This window comes from Micromesistius poutassou, assembly GCF_964030765.1.
Source record: "Micromesistius poutassou genome assembly, chromosome: 3".
Classification (NCBI taxonomy): domain Eukaryota; kingdom Metazoa; phylum Chordata; class Actinopteri; order Gadiformes; family Gadidae; genus Micromesistius; species Micromesistius poutassou.
Window position 1 is genome coordinate 10527611 of NC_140273.1, and position 22020 is coordinate 10549630.

The 22020-nt window shown below is 43.7% G+C and overlaps 1 protein-coding gene across 1 annotated transcript in view; it reads right to left on the reverse strand.

Annotated features, from left to right (window-relative positions):
• Nucleotides 1–318: 318 nt before the first annotated feature.
• The window catches only part of LOC311340577 (uncharacterized protein), a gene marked incomplete at both ends in the record, with an annotated part of 33324 nt that continues 11622 nt past the window's right edge, over nucleotides 319–22020 (reverse strand). Inside the window, 3 exons of the mRNA XM_084465435.1 lie at nucleotides 319–429; nucleotides 546–624; nucleotides 10131–10238. Of these exons, the coding sequence (XP_084321561.1) occupies nucleotides 319–429; nucleotides 546–624; nucleotides 10131–10238 (298 nt within the window). The remainder of the gene's footprint in view (nucleotides 430–545; nucleotides 625–10130; nucleotides 10239–22020) is intronic.

Below are 22020 nucleotides of genomic sequence, written 5' to 3' on the forward strand. Positions count from 1 at the left end.
GTGTGTGTGTGTTTGTGTGTGTTTGTGTGTGTGAAGGGAGAGGAGGGGATAATAATAGTGTGTAGAATATGAATAAAAGCTGTGTGTGTGTGTGTGTGTGTGTGTGTGTGTGTGTGTGTGTGTGTGTGTGTGTGTGTGTGTGTGTGTGTGTGTGTGTGTGGAAACTAGGTACCTGTGTGCATCAATAAAAGCTGTGTGTGTGTGTGTGTGTGTGGAAACGGTATGTGCCTGTGGGTGTATATAAAAGCTGTATTCACACAAGCTGTTTTTTGTGTGTGAAAATTGAAAAAAAATTGTGTGTGTTGTGTTTTGTGTGTGTGTGTGTGTATGTATGTTAAAGTGCTGTGTGTGTGTGTGTGTGTGTGTGTGTGTGTGTGTGTGTGTGTGTGTGTGTGTGTGTGTGTGTGTGTGTGTGTGTGTGTGTGGAGGCTGTAGGCAGATTCATATGAAGAAGGAGCTGGCTGTGTGGAGAAATGGATTTTCCACCATTAGGAGATAGTTACTGCTAGGTACACCCTCAAGTAAACGGCCATGACATTTATAACTCTGTGTGTGTGTGTGTGTGTGTGTGTGTGTGTGTGTGTGTGTGTGTGTGTGTGTGTGTGTGTGTGTGTGTGTGTGGGTCTGTGGCTTTTTCAAGGTGCATTTTCGTCCATCACGATCTCTCCATCATGACTCTTTCACAGCATATCATGTGAAAGAAATCGTTTTATAGACAGGATATTTATTGAGTTTGTTCACTGATTCCCAACCAGGTACTTTGAGGGGCACAAGTGTGTTTAATACTTTGAGGGGCACAAGTGTGTTTACCGGGATGATTAAAAAAAAAAAAAGCATACAGAAGAATGCAGTTATCAAGACAAGAGATTGAAATAATTGAACTTTTAATCTCTAATTAGTAAAAAGAATGAAACGATTTTAAAGATCTTTTGATCTTTTGATTCGTATATATTTATTTAATTTGTTAGCTTTGCTTTTTTCATCCATGCTTCTATTTGCATCGAAAAATGATTGCCCTCAAAGTTGCACAGTTTCATAGCAACCATATGTATCATGTGTCGACTAGCTTTAGATCGCTAGTTGATCCAACAGCTACTTTCCCACTGCTATCAGAACCTCAGAGACACTCCTACCACTGAGTTCCCATGCACAAACCACCATGTTCTTTCTCTTGTTTACCGTTGTATATAAACACGGGTGGCCCACTTTAATGTTTTAAACGTCTACAAGTTCACATGGGTGGTGTGTTGTTGTGCACCCAGAGCTCAACCACGCTGTATCGGAAGCAATTACCACCGAAAGCAATTACCCTAGTTGTGAGGAAAATACAGTTTCTGGTTCCTCGTTTATCCGCCCAGAACGTGATGGGCAAAAGGGGAACATTTAGATCTCCCTGGCAGAGGGGAGCAGGCAGGGGAGAGAGGAGTTACGAGAGGGAGAAGTAAACGATCAGTTAATATAAAACACTACAGTAGTAACTGGCGGTTAATGTAGTGTTATAGAGGGGAACTCAGAGGCCCTCTTCCGGTTTCACTTGATCCCTTGTTTGGAATCCAAATGGAATATTAGCTGGGAGCAGAACTTAGCACCAAGGAGATATTGGCAGAGAGGAGAGATGTGAAAGTTGTATATGGGAGGGAAGGGTCTACGTCCGTACACCCCGACGGAACGCACTGATGAAGAGGCCGAAGTGATGCTTGAGAGGAGGGGGAGAGAGAAAAATAGGGAGAAGGGAGAAAAATCAATGGTTAATTAAATACATGTATTAAAGTTAATAGCTGTGACTGGAGAGCCGCAGCGGAAATGCACCTCTTCTGTGTTGAGAGGGATGAATCCGGGCCGAACTAAACACACATATACATGGACTCAAAATGGATGAGGGCTTTTACTTTGAAGATGCAGAGATATTCTCAAAATCATAGCCAACATAAATAACTTAAAAAAGCAGCATTTCATTAGATGTGCAATGGGAGCAGTTAAGTCTTCAAGAACAAGGAAAGGTTTAACTCCTACGCCATAAATATACTTCTAATAAATAAAATAGCTTGAGATGACGGATGGATGAAGGGTAGATTAATGAAAGGATTATTACTTTGCTAGCTCATAATTATTGCTTTTCACTTAATTGGCCCATTCCTTGTGGTGTTTGAGTTGCATGACCGTCTCAGGGCTGAAACCCCACATCAGGGGAGAACTCTGTTGCTAAGGAGATGAGCAGTTGCTAAGGAGTCACCACACACTCCGTCCTTCAAGTTGAAAGTAAGTCAGCCATCCATTAGGGCTTTTAGTAGCAGGGGGGGAAAGTGACTAAACCCCTGAAATCCTGAATAGAACATAGTGTGTTTTCATGCATTCAGCATGAAACCATACTTAATTCAACTTAGTTTACCTTGGTCAAAAATGAATAGCAGTAAGGGAAATGAAAGATACCATCTTACTTTTAATGAATCGACTCGAGGTATATGTAGTGTTTATATTTACAAATACAGTTGGCATTTGGCAAAATGCTCATCAAAGAAAACAAATCCACTAAAATCCTCAGCTCAAACTATAAAGGAAAACACAACCACTGAATGTTATAAAAGCTTGATGTTTTCATGAGAAATGTTGCCATCAGAAGCAGTGCCAGTCAATCTGAATGGTAGTACTGCCATGGAAACCGTTGCTATTGGCGAGTGTTCTGAAGCAGCAGATGTACCTGATATAACTAGGCATTTGTGTGCGCACGATGACTGCCTCATGGAACCTGCGTCGGTTCTGACGGTTGGTGACGCACGTCCTCAGAAATGAATGCAACGCGTCCACAAGATGCGATACGCACATGGACGGTAGGGGAAGCACAGGGAGCTGACACGGTCAGAGGTCGGCAGGCATAGACACATATACATAGATGCTGCATTGACTGCTTGAACCTGTTGCTGTGATACGTCAAGGTTGCCGCCATATTGGAAAGGAAACAAATACAAGTAAATGGGGGAGCTGCGACTTTTCTGGATAAATCCACCGGAACGTTAACATTTCTGAACCGATTAGTTTTTTATATTAATATTGAATCATTCTTTATTGTAGTAGTTGACCCCTGCCCCAGGCCATTGAGGGGGGCAGCGGTCAACTACTACTATGTGAGAAGGGCTCGGTAGAATTGTTCCAGTCGGACCAGGTGTTCTTTGCTGTCATGTCAGAGCTCTTCTTGAGTGTGCGGCGACGGCTGGTCCATCCTGTGTGCATTGATTGTCTATGCACCCCAAGTGTGAAGCCTCACCCAGCCCCAAAGTCGAATCAGTGGCTGAGGTGAAATAGTCGTGGTGCTGAGTGAATCCTACTGCACCAGTATGTATTATGCGAGGGCGGATGTTATGGACGAGGCTCTGCCGTGATGACACTACAATGTTCCGAAGATGGACACCTAAGAGCACATCTAAGGTACAATGTCCAAGGCTTTCTTACAGTGTTATTTCATGCAGGCAGTATGAACGTGGACAACGAGGGGAAAAATACCACTTTCAATTCCACGGTTTCCGCATTTAGAGAATTCAAACAGCTCTTATAATGACTTGGTTGCTTCTGGGTCATTTCAGGCTGTTAGGAACCTTCCTTAGCAAAAAAGACTATACAACCACAGCCAGTCTGACTCGGGCCAGGTGAGCAGTGACGGACTGGACGGTCTGGCATTTGGGCAGATGCCAGAAGGGCCGCGGCTTCTCGTGGGCCGTTTGCCAACCCCCCCCCCCCCCCCCTCAACAATTGTGTCCGCGCGCAACCAACCTCGCGACCAACCACCCCCCCCCCCCCCCCCCCCCCTCCAACAATTACACCCGCGGCCGGTCATAATGCGCAAATGCCCGGGCCGTTTTTTGCTCCCAGTCCGTCACTGCAGGTGAGTCTGCTGAAACCATCCATGAACCACATATATATATATATATATATATATATATATATATATATATATAATTTATCCACATAGATCAACCAAAACCACTATATAAAAACGAAAATAGAACTCTTTCTCCCACTCGAGAGTTGTACACATGCATTATTATTGACTTCAGAAGCATTTCGGCAAACTTTATTATTCCTGTGGGAATATCCTTCCGTCACCAAATTCTCTGTTTAAGATTGTTTAAGACTATGCAGAGAGTACTAAAAAAATCTCCATTCTCATTGTTCAGGATGGATCAGGATGGATACTGGGCTGAGATGCTAGATGGTAGTGTACCGCGCCCCCAATGCTAATATAATCAAGAGGAGAAGACATGAATGAATTAAGTCAATTCAGACAGAGTTGCAGAAGCATTGCAGTAATAAACTGAAGTGTGCAGTCGTTTTGAAACTGTGTGAGGGTGGATATTTGATTTGACCTTTGGTCAAAAGAAAGCTACGCCGTTCCCCAGTTGATATGATAGAGTGCCACAGCTATGGTTACAGGATTGTGTTAACTTCTAACTGATCTTGTCGCTGTGGAGGTTTGTGTGTGTGTGTGTGGTGTGTGTGTGTCTGTGTGTATGTGTGTTTGTGTGTGTGTGTTATGAGCTACTTTATTATTTTTTATTTTTATTTGTACGTTTGTGGTGACGTCTTCGAGGGCGACCTTCACCTCAGGGAAGGTCACGTGAGTGTCACATGAAGTCACACTGTCTTTTATGACTATGACCACATAACTAAAATACATTTTGGCTGTCATAACGAGTGGAGAATAGATGGATAGACAGACACATAGAGGGCTTGTTACATAATGCATCATGGGATTTCATGCTTGCGATACTATGCCATTTTGTGATGAGAGATAGTTGTAGTAATGTCAAAACCTAAATCAACATAAGAGAGAGGGAGAGAGAGAGGGAGAGAGGGAAAGAGGGAGAGAGGGAGAGAGAGAGAGAGAGAGAGAGAGGGAGAGGGAGAGAGAGAGAGAGAATAAGGGAATTAGTTGAATGGTGGAAACTGCAACACTATACCCCTTCTGGTTCGCCCAAGGGAGCCTATCTATTGGCTTACCTCAGACAGATGTAGTGGAATGATTCCACCACACGTGACACGATGCGTGCAGAAAACCAATAACACCAGCCGCCAAGATAAAAGTAGTATCATCATTGTTGTCAACGTTACCAACAGGGTGAAGGTTTCTTCTTTGTATAGCGTATATTTAAGCAATAGATCACGACAGGCTGTGGTATACGGTCATTATACCACAGTTAAGGGGCGTTGTCCATCCCGACACGCAGCGGAGGGACGGCGACCCCCTTAACTGTGGTATAATGAACGTATACCACTGACTGAAGTGATCTATTGCTTTTATAAAACGGTTACGTAAGTATGGCGAAATGAAAGTCATAGACACCCTCAATTTTGAAAAAGCTAGAAAGTCGGAAAAGCATTTCTTTTAACAAATACAAAAAAGTAGTCCCTCCTGGCTGCCGGCAAAGTGTACGACGGTTGCTATGCAACACACTGTAGCGTCCTTCAGAGAGAAGGGTAGAGACGGTAGCTTGGTTCACCGGCAATTTAGCCTACTATCGAGTTCACTCTGGCACTGTGTGCCTATTGCTTTGCAACATTTCCACCCTCTCCATCAATCAACATGTTTTTTAGGCTTCAGTGAACTATGCTATTGCTTTTATATATAAATAAACAACAGTTAGAGAAACAACAGTTAGAGTTAGTCGCGGAGTGATACTGAACTCCGTAAACTGAACGGGCATCATAGCTGTGTGTATACGCTCAATATACAACAGTTGGGAACCAATCAGATCGCTTGATTTAAGCCACCCGTTTTATAAAGTCATGTATATAATGTATAGGTGGATGTAGGGGTGAAATCTCTTTAAGTCTCTTTAAGTCATAGAGGAGCAGTCAGGGGTCAGGGCTTCTTGCTTTAAGTACGCCTCTAGTTCTGGCTGCGAACATCGAACCAAGGTCCCCTGTCAGCCCGGGAGTCGAACGTCCCGAGCCCCTGGGTTACCCAGCTTCTCTTTACTAATTACAATGAACAGACTTCGGATGGCTTGTTAACTGGCTGTTCCTGAACTTTGACCCCCCCCCCCCCCCCCCCTCTGCTCACCGACAGCAATAGACCCCCCCCCCCAACCTCTGACACGGGGCGCCCTGCCAGTTCTCCTGCACCGTGTTGAACGGATGCCGCCGTGTCATGGAGGAGACACCAGGCGACAGGATTACATGGGGCTAACGGCTGAATTAGCTTCTGCCGCTAAGTCAATTACACGGCTGCTCGTCAACACCCCTAAATAATTAATATGTATTTGTCTGAGAAGATCCACCAACCACCAAGTACAGGCAGAGACGAGGGGGGGATTCTTGGTGATGAAAATGCCTCATTGCGTTGCCACCGGCGTGGCGTCATCTTGCCATTATATGTGCTCCACGGGGTGCGTTCGCCAACCGTTACTTTGTTCATTGGACACAATCCATGTACAAAGAATGAGGTCATCACTTTCTCTTTCTCTCTCTCTCTCTCTCTCTGTGTTGCGCTCTTGTGCTCTTGTGTGTGCTCTTGTTGTGCGTGTCGGTTGGAAGCTCAGTTGTGTGTATTTGCTCCCAGGGTTGAGCGTGTCCGTGTGTGTGATGGTTGCGGTGTATATAATAGGGTCTGTGTGATTGGCTGTCTTTACCTGAATGACCCGCGTTCAAGATTGATATTTCTGCAATGTTCTCTCATGTTCTCTTCCAATGTTCTCTTAAGAAAAGGTCCTTGCCACACCTATCACTCCCCACCTCCTCTCCATATCGGGACTATCATGACTTGAATCAGCTGCAAGTTAAATGACTTGTTAAATCAGCCCATCATCATCTTCTACATCTGAGATGAGTGGCGCTAATCCAGTGGCATGGAGAGTGTGGGAAGCAGCAGAGACAAGGCCACAGTTGTCTTTTTATCAGAAGGAATCTTATAGGGTTGTCGAGGTCGACCCGTAAGACGCTCTGACCCAGCCGTGGTTAATCCTGGGAAGTGCACACGATTTAAATGAAGAGATGGGGTCATCTCGGGCCGCAGTTCCACACTCTGGAGTTGACGGGGATACACACACACACGCACACACACACACACACCCTTGATGCATGCATGACACATGTCTGCATGCATGCACTAAAAACACTTTGGCATTCATAAACACATAAGCACATTTACAACAAACAAACACATTGAGATAGCTTTGAACCGGAAGGTTGGTAGTTCAATCCCCGGTTCCTCCCAGCTGAGTGGGGTGTCCCTGAGCAAGACACCTCAACCTCTTTCATCGTTGACTCCGCTGTTGGTGTGTTCATAAATGATAGTAAGTCGCTTTGGACCAATATAAAAAGAAAATATTTAGATGAAAACTGTTTTTCAGTCATTGACCCATAAACAGCTTAGTCTTACATGTCAGGGACAAGATAGTGCGGTGTTTTGGTGGTTTGACTCCCAGGCGAAAGGTTCTTGTTTCAAACAATCAATATCTGTGCTGTAGAGTAAGATGGCTTAACTCACTGCTCTTTAATCACCTGTATGTTCTTCTCTGGATGGCCTTTGATAAAAGTCTATCCTCAATGACTAACTACTCTGCTCAGTGCTCCGCTCACAAAAATAATGTGCTTTGGAACAACAATGGTAGTCCATGGCATTGAAGGTAAGCTATAAATATCTTGTTTGAACCATCTGTAATTCCACTAAGGATACGGGCGTAGAGGAAGGCATGGAACTGCTTAGACCCTGTCCTTCCAATGCTGAAAATAATTGAGACTGTATTAATATAAACCAGCAAGTAAACAAATTCCATTCACAAAGGAACCTTGTGAAAGACTTTTCAGGTTGCAATCCGTTCCCTCCGGCTAGACACTTTGCACTTGACCCCTGTTGATAAAAAGCCAGCGTCTGCTCTCGCCTTCTCCCTCTTATCACTGAGATCATTCAGCAACAATGCGTCTTTTTACTGCCATGAGTCCTTCATAGTCCACTCGTCACACTTGTGGTGGTGAGTGTCGGGTTTCCAATTGAATGCTCTGTCAGTTTCTGTCTTGTTTATATATATTATATATATATATATATATATATATAAACCTTCTGGCTGTATCTTTCTGCAGAAAAGGTCTTCCACAATGAGCAGAAACCAACGGCATAAGGTTGCCTCCAGCTTGGCGGTGGGTTGAGGAACAGGAATCGGCAGGTAGAGTTAGCTGTAATACGCTGCTTTGCTTCTTAGGCTCATCAAAGGCCAAGCATTCAGGAAGATTTCCCTCACGTTTCCCAACATCCCCTGCTGACCCTGACTGCAGCCTGTTCAGCCGAAATACCCTTAATATAAAGGACACACCCGATGACCCCACCTTTCAAACTAAATTGTCTTCCCTGGAAACAGCTCTTCATTTCAGTTTCAATAAGCACAATCCACATGTGTGTCGCAGCGACGCTCAAAATCAGCAGGGGACTCAGTGTTTCCCCCAGCACTGTATGGTTAAGGTGGCCGCCTTAACAACACTAGGGCCCTGCCTTGACTACCAATGTATTGAAAAAAAAAAAAAAATATATATATATATATATATATATATATATATATATATATATAGTATATATTTTATTATTATTACTATGCATAAACAAAGTACAAAACTCTCGTAGGGAAAGAAAACGTACTTCCATCAGGTACAAAAATTATAGATAAATAATGCATTGGTAATACTGTTTACAACAATAGTCGTGCCAATAAAGCTTTTTAAATGGAATTGAAACGGAGGCATCTGGTGGTTGTATATACAGCCACGCAGGATAAGCAAATGCTTCTTGTCAGCTGTGCCACAAATAAGAAGATCCATTTGTATTCAAATAAACAGTTGTTTATTTCATTAGTGCGGATTGGCATCTTTGAGCAAAATACCCCCAAAATGTTCGCCACGCCGCTATGCGCCGTGCCTCCTCGCTCAGGCGTTGTTTTTTTTTTAATGTTTTTTTTACCTTTTTACCTTTGACTCTCAGTTACATCTTGACTAAGACATTTCCTGGGGGAAACACTGGGACTGTAATGTGTGCCATGTGGCACAGTTTCATAAGTATATATGTGACTCCAGTGTTCCGTATAAGCAAAATGTGTGCTTTACTATGGCAAGCTGTTAGATACAATCCTATCCTGTGTAGCATATCAGAGTGTTACAGGGACCAGGTCACCAGACAATAAGAAGTTAAGCGTGCAATCGCCCATCTGTAAGAGCAATCTACAATGCAAACCCATCTTCGAGTGATGTTTGGTTTTCCGTTCTGCCATGAGAACAGTCTCTCGGCTTCATTAAGTAGTGATGTACGCACACACTGAGTCGGAGCTCAAAACCCGGCCCGCTCGCCCCCAGTGACGACTGCGCTTGTATTACGAATATCGCTTTGAACGTATCGATCAAAGCGGGCCGTGCCATGTGATGACGTGTGTGTGGAAGGTTGATTGACATCTCTTGACACGCGCTGCAGTGTTCGCTTTCCCTCCGAGACGAAGAGGAGTTAGTTCGAGGCAGGGAGGATGAGATCTGCTTTATACATCAGAGAACAGATGAACCTCTGGATGTCAAATCAACCAAACACAACCAATAAAAAATAAAAACCCGCATGCGAACACAAATGAACAGAAGCTCCATGGAAACGGATTACCCTCGTACCGAAACAGAGGCGATGCATAGGATGGTGATAATCGGCAGCAGTGTTTACACCCAATGTGCGCTAATTTACCAAAGTGATGCAATATAACACAATAGGCCTATAACTATTTTATGTATGCCTCCTGATGCATTCTAATGATCATATTGTGCGTTGTGTCGTTAAACACTCATTATAGCTGACCTCCCCCTGAGAACAGGAAAAAGCTTTTTAACTAGCTGTTGTTTTAGTTTGTCGTATTCATTTGGGAGTCAACTCCCTTTGAAAATAAAATGCCTAGTCTAGTCTAGCACTTGTTAATAATAGTTAGAATAGAATGGAGACTTTTAGATGGTTACAATAGAGAGACCATTAGAAAGGGACTGTTACAGATAGAATATAAACCTGCCTTGAAGAGGCACAGTTAAAGTAAAGTCACAGTTACTCAACTGCCAAGCAGTTATTTAAAATAATCTCTGAATGTGGTTTCAATGAGTTGTCACTCATTCCGCAGGCATTCCACATCAGAGTCTGTGTGTGTGTGTGTGTGTGTGTGTGTGTGTGTGTGTGTGTGTGTGTGTGTGTGTGTGTGTGTGTGTGTGTGTGTGTGTGTGTGTGTGTGTGTGATGCATTATGTAAATTATTAAGATGAGGAGATTAAGATGAAGAGTGGTAATGGGAGGGACACCGTTGGAATTTCTCAGAGAACGTGAGCGGAGTGAAAGAGTCGTAAACGTGTGTGTGTGTGTGTGTGTGTGTGTGTGAGGTCATGTTAAAGAGGGAGAGCTATGTGGAAAGCAGACCATAAGAAGGATGACTTGATTGATTAAATGTTATCTGGGAAGGTAGTACCATGGCCTTGAGCATACATTTATATCTGTTAACATTTGTGCGTGCATGACTGCGTGTGTCATGGTTGTGTGGTGATCCGGTAGGTTCAGGATCATGTCTTTATAAGGATGCAATCACGCTTCATTATTCATTTATTCGCTGCACATGTAAATCTGGGACAAATGGGAAGATGGCGGGCAAAAGGGATGTTAACTTGCAACTCAAAAATCATATTTGTTTTCCCACCAGGAGCTACTGGTAAATTCAGTAGCCCTCTCATTTCATGCATTTGCCAGTCATGAGCAGAAGGTGGAATTGCCCATTGCACGTAGTTCTAGTGTAAGAAGAGCTGTTACATGTTATTTATTGTTAGCTAAATGACTCCATTACCCTTTCAAGGTCTGTACTTCAAGGTCTGGAATGAAACACATTTAACAAAAGACCCTCAGACACTATGATGCAGCCATACAGGATTTGACCAACAGGAATCAAATAAACAGACAAGTGAGTGGATGTTTCGACTGCTTGTAGAAGAATAGTAGTTATCTTTAGCAAACATGTATGGACCACCTGATCTCCCTGAGGGCAGATTTATTACACCATATTCCATAAGGGAGATTCCCCAATACCAGCAACAAGTTCAAGGATTGGTTCTTGAAGACAGAGGGAGAAAGGTTAATAATAGAAGCTATAGGAAACTGACTTACAAGTATAATTGATCGGTGCATGAAAGCGTGTGTGTGTGTGTGTGCGCGCACGTGTGTGTGTGTGTGTGTGTGTGTGTGTGTGTGTGTGTGTGCTTGTTCATCTGTACGTGTGTGTCTTTCGACACATGTGCCACAACTAAATACCAGCACATCCATCACACATTCGATAGGCTTTAGCAATTAACTCGTTCCTGCATGTCATTCCAATGACCCCCGACCCTGCCCTCAAGTCAACTCCTGCACGCCACGGGATGAATCAAAGACGACAGAAAATGGAAAAACGTGGCCAAGAGAGAGAGAGAGAAAGAAAAGGAAGATGGGGGGGGGGAAGGAATTGTACCAGAGTTACAGGAACCAAATTCCAAAGCCAGAGACATAAAGGAAGAAAAGCAAGAGAGAATAAAAAGAGAAAAGCCGACCGTGAGCAAGGGAAAGAAGACGAAGGGAGGGAAGATGAAAAGCAGCGCGTTGATAAAAGCGGGGACGTGAGTGGCGCCCGTAGGCTACGAACATAGCGTGGGGGTGGGGCAGGGGGTGGGCATGGGGGGGGGGGGAGGGGGGTTGAAGGGACATTGACAGTGGGAGGGGGGCTGGCTGTGGGGGCGTAGGGGGGCTTGGGGATTAACCTATTAGCACAGGCGGTTTTGTCACACGGCTAATCCTCTTAGAGGGAGCGCGGGAAGGCGAGAGGTGGTGAGAATGTCATTTTAGCTGCTTTCCCCGCTGGTAATTACCCCCACTATCTCCAAACCGCGTGCTAATTCCGCCACGGACCGTACCGCTTCTTGAAAGTATGCGTTTCATGAGTCAAACAATCTTCAGGGAACACAACTTTGGGGCCCGCTGTCAAAGGGAAGGACTGTGAGGCAAACGTCACTTTATTTTTTACAGTTTTGAGTGTGAATGTGTAGCGTTATTATGTGTGAATGTACAACAGTGCTCACAATGGGTCAGGTTCTGATGTTCCCAGAACAGAGTCTTTTGTTGTGATTGTCTCCTGTTCCAATTGGAACACAGAGCGTTTGTTTGACTAATGTTTTCTGGAAGGATTTCTACTCATTTCTTCTTTGCTTGTTAACCACATTGGCACCTTTAATGCTACGTTATCGTCTGGTGACCATGTAAATACTATAAAGGTGTGTATATATTGTTGTTATTTCACTTACCTACTCATCTGTATTCTTACATTCTCTTGTTTGATTTGCATTTCCTTTTATGTCAAAAGCCAACAGAGCACAAATTGAGGGTGGCTGTGTTTTCCCTGTGTTGTCCCTCCCTCCTAAGTCTTAAGTCTATTTGGGATGGGACAATTCCAAACCCCTTGTTTTGTGTCTTGTCACAGCCGTGTGCTTTGGACGTTATGCTGCTGTAGCCCTGGCATTTCCCTTCCTCGGATTAATAAAGTCTTATCTTATTTTATTGACAATCAAGTCAAACTTGGACTGAACGCGGCGCCATCTTATGGTGGAACAGCTTGTGTTTGCCGGGGAACTTGGGGGAGACATGCCTCACAGCGGGGCCTTTCTCGGGGGAAACGGTTTGCGACTCCATGGCAGCCCGACGTTTCAACTGCTTGTTGTCAGCTCCCACTTCACAAAGGGAGTTATGTTCTACCTTTTGTGTTTTTCCAACTGTGGGAGCGACAGTAAGCAGAAATGAGATGCTCCAAGTGTTTTGATGGGGGTGATGGTGTCGTTACAGGCAGCTTCTCGATATACTGAAATATTGCAGATCGTTATATAATGGACGGCAGCCATGAAAGTAAATCCCACTGGTTTGAAACCCAAATTAAATCTTAACAGACTCTTAATGTATAATTTAATAGGGACTTCAGCTTCATTCATGCTCGTATTCATGCATCTATTTGTGTCTCTTATGACTGTGTGTGGTTGTGTGTTTGTGTTAATGAGCTTGTGTGTGTGTGTGTGTGTGTGTGTGTGTGTGTATGTGTGTCTGAAGGAACATATGTGTGTGTGGGGGTTTCTCTTTGTGTTCTTTCTCTATGTCTCACTCTGTCTCTCTCTCTCTCTGTATGTGAGATGTGTGTGTCTGAATACAAGCATGCGTTTGTGTGTATTTGCATCTGTCTCATTCTCTGCCTCTATCTCCCTGTTTCTCTCTCTCTGTGTTTCTCTGTCTCTGTCTCTCTGTCAGACTCTCTCTCTCTCTGGCTCACTGTCTCTGTCTCCCTTTCGCTCTCTGTTGGTCTCTATCTGTCTCTCTCGCTATCGGTCCCCCTCTCTCTTTCTGTCTCTGTCTCTCTCTGCTATTCCGTCTTGGTGAGCGGCAGAGCAGAGAGACACTGCCGCCCGTCTTGTCTCCCCTAATCTTCTGATTGGTGGAGGACAGGAAAGGAGGAGCATGCACAGCCTTGCGTGATACCTTGCACAGTGCATGAATCACTTGTGCAGCCCACAGGCACGCGATGACAGACATCCCTATCTCTCCTGCAACTTTTCAGCCAAGGGGGAGTACATAGACGGAGAGAGAGACATATCTGCTGGGCGTACCACATCAGGACAAAGAGAGAGAGAAAACGGAAAAACAGAAAGACAAAGGGAAACAACATTGGAGGGACAGAAATGGAGAGAAAAAAGTAAATGAGAGAAGGAGTAGGAGAGGAAAGAGGGAGCGAGGCAGGAAACAGGATGACAGGGAAACAGAAGCGGAGAGGGGAAAGAGTGGAAGAGGGAAGAAAAAGAGGGAGAGAGAGGGAAGGGAATCAAGAGGAGAGAGAGGGAGAGAGAGGGGACACAGGGAAACAAGTGGAGAGAGAGACCAAAGAGAAAGAAAAGCAGAGAGAGGAAAGAAGGACAACGAGAGGAAAGAGAGAGTTGAGAGAGGGAGACAAAGGGAGAGAAAGGAAAGAGAAACAAAGTAGAGAGAGAGAGAGAAAAAGATAGAGAGAGTGATAGAGAGACACACACTGCACATTACCCCAGAAAATGTGGACATTGATGATTATTGCACAGCGGGACCTCTTTTTTAGTTTGTATTTTTTTTAACAACCTTCCCAACACTGAGTACGCGACACATAGCATTTTAAACACTTTAGCCTCTTGAGTATAATGGCATAATATATAAGAATCAACAGTTTCAATATTGTAGATTATACTGGACACCTGAGGCACTTAGCTATTTATGTATCAGGGTCACCAATGTATAGTGTCATATACTGTCAATATTATCTATGGAGATGGCTAGACATTCTATGGACTAGTCCCAGGAAGTCGCACTATAAACTCAACCCTAACCTGACCAAGACCACATTATCGAGTATTATAGTACTACTTTTTACATTTCAATTTGTATTATATTGTAAAAAATTCCTGCTAGTATTTTGTGATAGTATTAGTATTTCTCATCTCATGTTGTATCTTATTTGACTTGTAAAATAAGTCTAAAGAGAGAGAGGATCAAATGTAAGAAACGGGAAAAGAGATGATGTGACAGATAAGGATTAGGAAAGATGGTGTTCATACAAAACGGGCGACCAGGGGTCGGGTGTATGCTGTATCACAGCCTTGATTTACGTTATCAGTTGTTTAGCAGAACATTTGAACAACAACTACTTCCAGGAGAGGCTGAGAAAAATCAATAATGGAACAACTCCAATAAGAGCTTCACAGCCAAAGTTACTAATAAGCAACTGGAGAGAGTTCAGAGTCGCTGTATAAATCACACACCAAAGGTACGTCGCTTAATTTGTATAGTTAATAATTTTGTCAAGTGAATATAGTAGGACTTTCAACAGAAGCTTACATTTTTTTCTCTGTACAAGTGCTGTTACAAAAAAATACTGTTACTATCTCATATACCCTCATGTGTTCATACATGACCTTTAACATGGTGGGCCAGGGAAAGGTTAGAAGTATTTTAGTGCACCCCACCTAATTTTTGATTAAATTGTGTTTGGAGTGAGTCTAATGGTTCTCATGAATTCGACTCATTTTACACTGTGATTGTGTTTTCCTGCAGTGAATAACAAAGTACTTTATTATCTTGAAGTATATCAAGTATACCAAAATTGCTACTTAATTATCAGAAAAGAAAAGAACCACAACAGAAAAGAACCACAGTCTGAACCACGAGAAAGTGATTCTCGATAAGAACAGAATATAAAGCCACTGTTTTTAAAACCCAGCCCTGCCCAACAAATTGCGATATTAGCAGATCCTTCCCCGCACAGCGTTAGACATTAATAATGGATGGCAGAGTTATGGCTTGTCTGGATCGGGGGCCAGTTGGAGGGCCAGCTCATCCATTTTTCAGCATTGGATAAACCCGCCATCTTTTGTTGGGTAAATATTTCATCTAGGCCATATCGGACCATCTCTCTCCCACTCTCTCTCTCTCTCTCTCTCTTATCTATGTCTGGGTCTCTCTATTTCTCTCTCTATCTCTCTTTCCCTATCTCTCGCCTTCCTGTGTTTATCCTCCAAAGTCCTGCTGTTAAGTGTTCTCAGGGCTACCTCTTCTTTTCATCCCTCTGTCTTTCTCTCTGTCTCTCTCTCTCTCTCTCTCACACACACACACACACACACACACACACACACACACACACACACACACACACACATACTTCCACACGCATTCACTCACATACACACAAATGGGCAAACACAAGCTTTCTCATACTCACAAACAAATCCTCAAACGCACACACAACTGCTCACTCTCCCTGTCTCACGCACACACACACACACACACTTGTGGGATCAAACCTACACACTTGGCGGGGGGCAGGTGTGTTTTATCATCAGAAGAAGGCACACATTTGCGTCATACCTGATCCTACAAACTCATGAATCATAACTGCAATGCGTGTGGGGAGCGTGTGTGAAGGCAATTTTGTACATGCATATGTAAATTGTCTATTGACGCTGTTAGACTAAATCCATTGCCCACACAGACCACTTCAAACTATCCCCTTCAGGGTTGGATTAAATAACCAGCTATTGGTATACGTGCAATAACTGATGATTTATGAGTGTGCGGATGTATAAATAGCAGCATATCTCAGAAGTTGTCCCACAGATGAGGCAACATCTGTTGGTGAAATCACACAAATCCTTCTCAATGGGATTCAATCAGTCTGCGTGTTGGAAAACAGCCATCTACGCAGCCTTCCAATTTCTCATGGGTCCTTCTGTTTAAAAACAAAACACACGCAAACATTTTGGATCCGGACCGAACCGAAATCATAAACTCAAGAGAAAGGTTGCAAACCGCCAAACGTCAAAACAGGAAACTCCTTGTTGCACTATAACTGGCTGTATTATTCCTTGAGGCTTAATTAAAGTTTGTCTCAAATTGTTTTGACTTATGCTTTCACTTATGACACAATGCCAAGGAACCTTAGTCTTCGTTCTGGAGTTCAGCTGGCCTTTGGTGCTCATCTCCTGTCATTGCGACTGGGTTGGGGAAACTTTGGTGACCCAATTATCCAGTTCCAGTCAACCATAGCTGCGAGAAGAAAGTCTTATGCAGCCTTTACTGCCAAGAAATATTCCAGCCAGAGTTTAGTTACTGGAAATAACTTTGTGTCCTTTGTGTACGTTGGTAAAGTAGGGTAAGATCCTGTATAATAAAGTGATGCGGCCCGCATCCTCACTCAGTGAGGCCCGCAGATAATTTAAGTTTTTTCGTTTTTTTACAGAAAACTCAATCAACAAAAAACATACCTTTCAGTCAAGGTGAGAAGCAGAGTATCTGTTCATAGAATTCAAAGGCAAACCATGTGTGTAGTTTGCTTAGAAACTATAACAAATCGCCGGCAGAATGGGTGGGGCTACCCAGTCTAACATCTATGCATATTAGACTTAGACTTCTTTAATGTCCATCAAACTTTACATAAAATGGAAATTAGTCTTTGACAATGGCATGAACACTCATGTATAAACAAGAGATAGATATATGTTGGTTAGACAACACAGCTGATGCATTTAATGAAGGAGGTCAGGGCATCTTGCTCAGGGGCACATACAGGTTGAACCACAGGCAGTGGAGTTTGAATCGAGAACAACCTTTCAGCTGGGAGTGGAACGACCCAAACCACTGTAGACTGTTTCACCCACACTACCTTGTTTCCTTCACGAATGCTCTCTCAGACGCAGAATAGATTCATCGTGACATTTGGGAACACACTGAAACAGATCCGGGGAAAGAGAGAAGAGAGAGGCAAAGGCGCGAGGTTTGAAATTGATAGATGGGGAGAGAAAGAAGGGTTTAAGGCTAACCTTATCAGCCCTGTTAGTTTTGGGAGGCTTTGTTTTGTCATGGAGAGAAAGGGAAGGTTAAATATGTGTTGACAGGCTGTCGTAAATACTCAGGACACAGAAGAGTGGGCACATTACATACACACACACACAAACACACGCACACACACACACACACACACACACACACACACACACACACACACACACACACACACACACACACACACTTCATGCAGACTATGTTGTCTCTGTAGTTTCATGCATTCGTCTGGACACAAGTCTTTTTGTGCTTCCGGTACTTCTCCGGTACTTATCATTTAGTCTGTCTCTCCTCTCCCCTTCCTCGTGCTCTCCTTCTCATCTCCCCTTCCTCCTCCTTAATCATTCTCTCTCCCCTCTTTCCTCTCTTCTTCAGAACTCTTCAGGATCAATCATCGTGTGTGTGTGTGTGTAATATGTAATAATGTGCAGAAGTGGCTGTGCTGTGCACCATTTGCTGTTTGTTTGGATATTGTATTGTATTGAATGTATGTGTGTGTGTTGCAATGGAAGGAGGAATGAACGTATAAAATGTTGTTTTCATATTGAAAACACAAAATTTTCCAATCAAAGTGTTTACTGAAGAAATAATAAAGAACTTGGCAATGCGTGAACAAACCTATGAGGTATTTATTTGTCCAAGGAGGAGGAGTATGAGAAGAATAGTGTGAAGATCCTTCCCCTGAAGGATGAGCAAGGGCAAAATGTCATCCCTCTCTGGGCAGACACCTCCACAGCGCCGCCTGGGACTTGAACAAAAACACTTGATAAAGGAACAATTTCTATGAAATGGGCCGCTCTCATGGTCCTGAAGTGACACACGATGCTGTGATGCACCGTCTTTCACAGCACTTTCCCAACGCTTTCACACTACTTACAATGGTGTGTGCTCACCATGCTACAAAGTGTCTACCAATGCCATGCATAGTCATGCGTCAATAGTCCATTGATGAAATGCTCTACCTGTGAAGATGATCATTTCCAAGGTTTAATTCAAAAAGGGTTTTCCAAGGTGAAAGTTTAATTCAAAAAGGGTTTGAATGGTAAGATATATTATTACATGGTTTTGTTGAATATGTTTTTGTTGCGTAGTTATCGCATTCTACAGGCTGTTATTTCAGAAGAGCAGACCACTGAATCATGACCCGGCAAGAGATGACTGAGATCAAAAGCATCAACATTGATATCCCCAAGCCAGTCCTATTCACCTTGGCAGTTCACACCAGGAAATGTTCATTTTAACATTAGAATAGAAACAGAAAATAATAAATGTTTATACAATTTCGACTTTATTGCTGGTTGATGATGACCTCTTGGCGAGCGTCCAAACAGATCACAGCTTCTTTGATGCTCTGACACCAACGCAACGTCAGAGTTCATTTCTAAAACTCAAATACATGTTTCATGAGTTATACCTTGTTGGAAACTGGTTGTAGTTTGCCAAATTAATTCCAAGCGCTTGTGGCTAGAACGGTCCACCTAGCATCCAGCACTTTGCTGCAAACTCATAGACTGGGTACCCCCGTTCTGTCGGCGATTTGAATTCGCCCTGCAGCAGGGTCTGGAGTGGAGCAATACATTTCTTTCTGCTTCCGATACGCTTTTGCAGGAGCCAATCACCAAGCCGGCTTTTCCCCCTGGTGAACTATTGGCTGGTTTAACACAATGACAACAGGGAAGCGACAGCAAGCAGCCAATTGCATACAGAGTTGTTTGAACTACGCCCATTGATCACACCTCTTGTGCTGAAGAAAATGACAGCAGCCTTCCCAGACCAAGCTCAATCTATGATTGAGCTTGGTCTGTTAATAGCCTGTCTAGCAAACTCATGCAATAACTCAATCCCCCTTTCAGTTCAGAGCGCAGTCTTTCCACACCGTACAGCGGTGGTTAATGGAGGTGGTGGTTGGACGTGTGTTGGTTGACTCGAAAGCCATGCTGATATTACCCAGAGCCTTTCATGTTTTTCCTCAATGACAGAAAGATGATAGACATCAGCGGAGGGAATTATGTTGAGCCAAAGTGGTGGTGAGGCGGTAGAATAATGACACACTAGGTCAGAGCTGGATGGTAGTTGACGGGCAAGCCAATGGAGGGAAATAGAGTCCAGGATGGAGAGACGAGGACAGAGTGGAGGGGGGTGACCTCCGTGGGAATAAATTAGTGATGTGGAGATGGAGAATGAAATAGTGTGTGTTTGGGGGGTGGCGGGTGGAAGTGGATTTGACCAATCATTTTTATGGCTGGTGTTGGCTGTGATGGTAATGACCTCTGCACACACACACACACACACACACACACACGCATACGCATACACATACACATACACATACACACATACACAACACCTACTTCACACACATAACACATTCAACTGGGAATGACTTTAGATGCTTCAGACGCGAGGTTAATTGTCTGCAAATTTATTCTATTATTGATTTTATTATCTATTATCTATTATGCTGGCATAATAGCTGGAAACCATATGAGATATGATATGATATGATGTGATGAGTTCAGGGGGGTTAAGATAGGATACGGTAGGGTAAGGTAAAAATAAACATACCTCTGTCACCGTTTTCCCAAATATTAAGAAATCGTCAGTCACGTCGATGTCAAGGCAACATGAGCATGATTGACAGCATTGTGTTAATCGAGAACCTGTGGGAATAACAGAAGTTGTTTACCTTCCACATGAATTAGGGCTTTAATTATGCATTGAGTCGCTATGGTTGCTCTGCACTCATGATTAAAAGGAATCAGTTGTTGTTATACAAGTGATAACTGAAATCGTCCCTTATTCACACTGGTTCAAGGTGCAGTAAGTGTTGGATTATATATTTCCAATTACGGGTATAGTATGTACTTTACCTCATATAAAAGCTAAACATTTGGGTCAAGACAATACCCACACTGTATATATCTCCCACTTTGTATTCCTGCTGGCTGCTGAGTCCAAGGCTAACACTAGTGGACCTACTGAATTCAAATTGTATCACACTTGTATTGTATTGAATGTATGTGTGTGTATCCCAGCACCATTGTATCCCAGCACCTGCTTCAATGGTGACGTCGGAATTGCATTCGCCGGCACATATCGTGTCGATGAAATTCCACCTTGGTGATAAATATTGACTTTCCCTTTCTTCTTTCTGGCAGTTGGTCTGTTGGTTGTTGATCGTCCACCATGACGAAGTCACTCCCTACGCAACTAGCATCACAATCAAGCCTTGATTGCACAAGAATATCACCTAGCAGCCCTCAGCCACAACGGCCTCCACAATTTGCAAGTCCGATTATTCAAGTATTTAAATGGCTTTCTTCATCGTACAACAGGGTGGCTGGTGTGTTTATGAAGACAAAAGGCACAGGTTCCCTTTCCCCACACTTCCAACACTTCCACTGATTTTCCAAGCCCACGGGCGCACCAATCGACTTACCCGTGCCTCGAGTAAGCGAGACAAAAGGAAACGGCATCGGATCACACAGTCCTACTCATGCTATAGCAACTTCTTCCATACTGCAAGGAATGGAGTTCGTTACAGAGATTTTCTACCAAAGAAACTGATTTGCCCCAGTACATACAGATCTCAGAAGTGGAATTCATTAAGTGTATTTCTACAGTGTTACATTGGTACATCTAAACAGTGTTGACTTGAACACACTATGGTAAAACAGGAAACCAGATTTGAGCTTGTCTGCCATCAGAGCTTTGATATTAACCAGTATTTGTGATTTGAGACTTGCATCCTTAAATCAAAGGCAGCCTTTCACTCCCCTGGCCTCGCCCAACCCAGCTCCTCTACCCCCCCACCCCCATGTAATCAGTTCGCTGTGCTGAGCGCTAATTGCTATAATTGCTATGCTAATATGTTTGTGGCTAAATGGTCCTACCGGGGGGGGGGGGGGGGGGGGGAGATTGCATGGGGAGAAGGTACACAGGAGCTGGGATATACATACTGGTGGCTAGGAACCCCCACACCTGGTGGCTCCAAGGTGGGACAGACCCCCGAAGGTTCTTGGCAATATATGGTCGTTATTATGGACCCTCTTTCATGTTGGTGGATGTCTGAGCATTCGGACATGGATACCCATGAGATACATGTTACGTTAAGTCACACATTAGATATCACATCAGGCATTAAGGTGCAGAGTGCCAGAGCCCTTTGGCTGGAAATGTCAAAGCTAAACCGTTAAATCTGATGGAGACGGGAAGAGACGGAGAAGCGAGCAGAGGTGACATTTTCGAGGCAAGTTGCAGCCTCTAACTATAGCCTCTATGGCTGCAACTCACTGACGGAGGCAGCGAACCTCTAATCGTGGCATGTTCAAAATGGTATGTCATCTACTTCACATTCTCTAGTTGCTAATATAAGAGAGTGCTGCGAAACATGCATGTAATAAGTGGTCCATTGACATCCTTTGTATGTAATTTGTTCCTGCTTTAGTTTCCACAAAGTGGACCTATGGTGCCCTAGGTCCAACTCCTTCAGGGGTTTTTTCCCGAGGGAGCAGAGACAATGACGCCGGCCACGATTCCTCACAACATTCGCATAAAGCAGTTCTCTCTTACATACAACAATAGATTTTGGAGTGTTCTTTTCTGCACATTCTC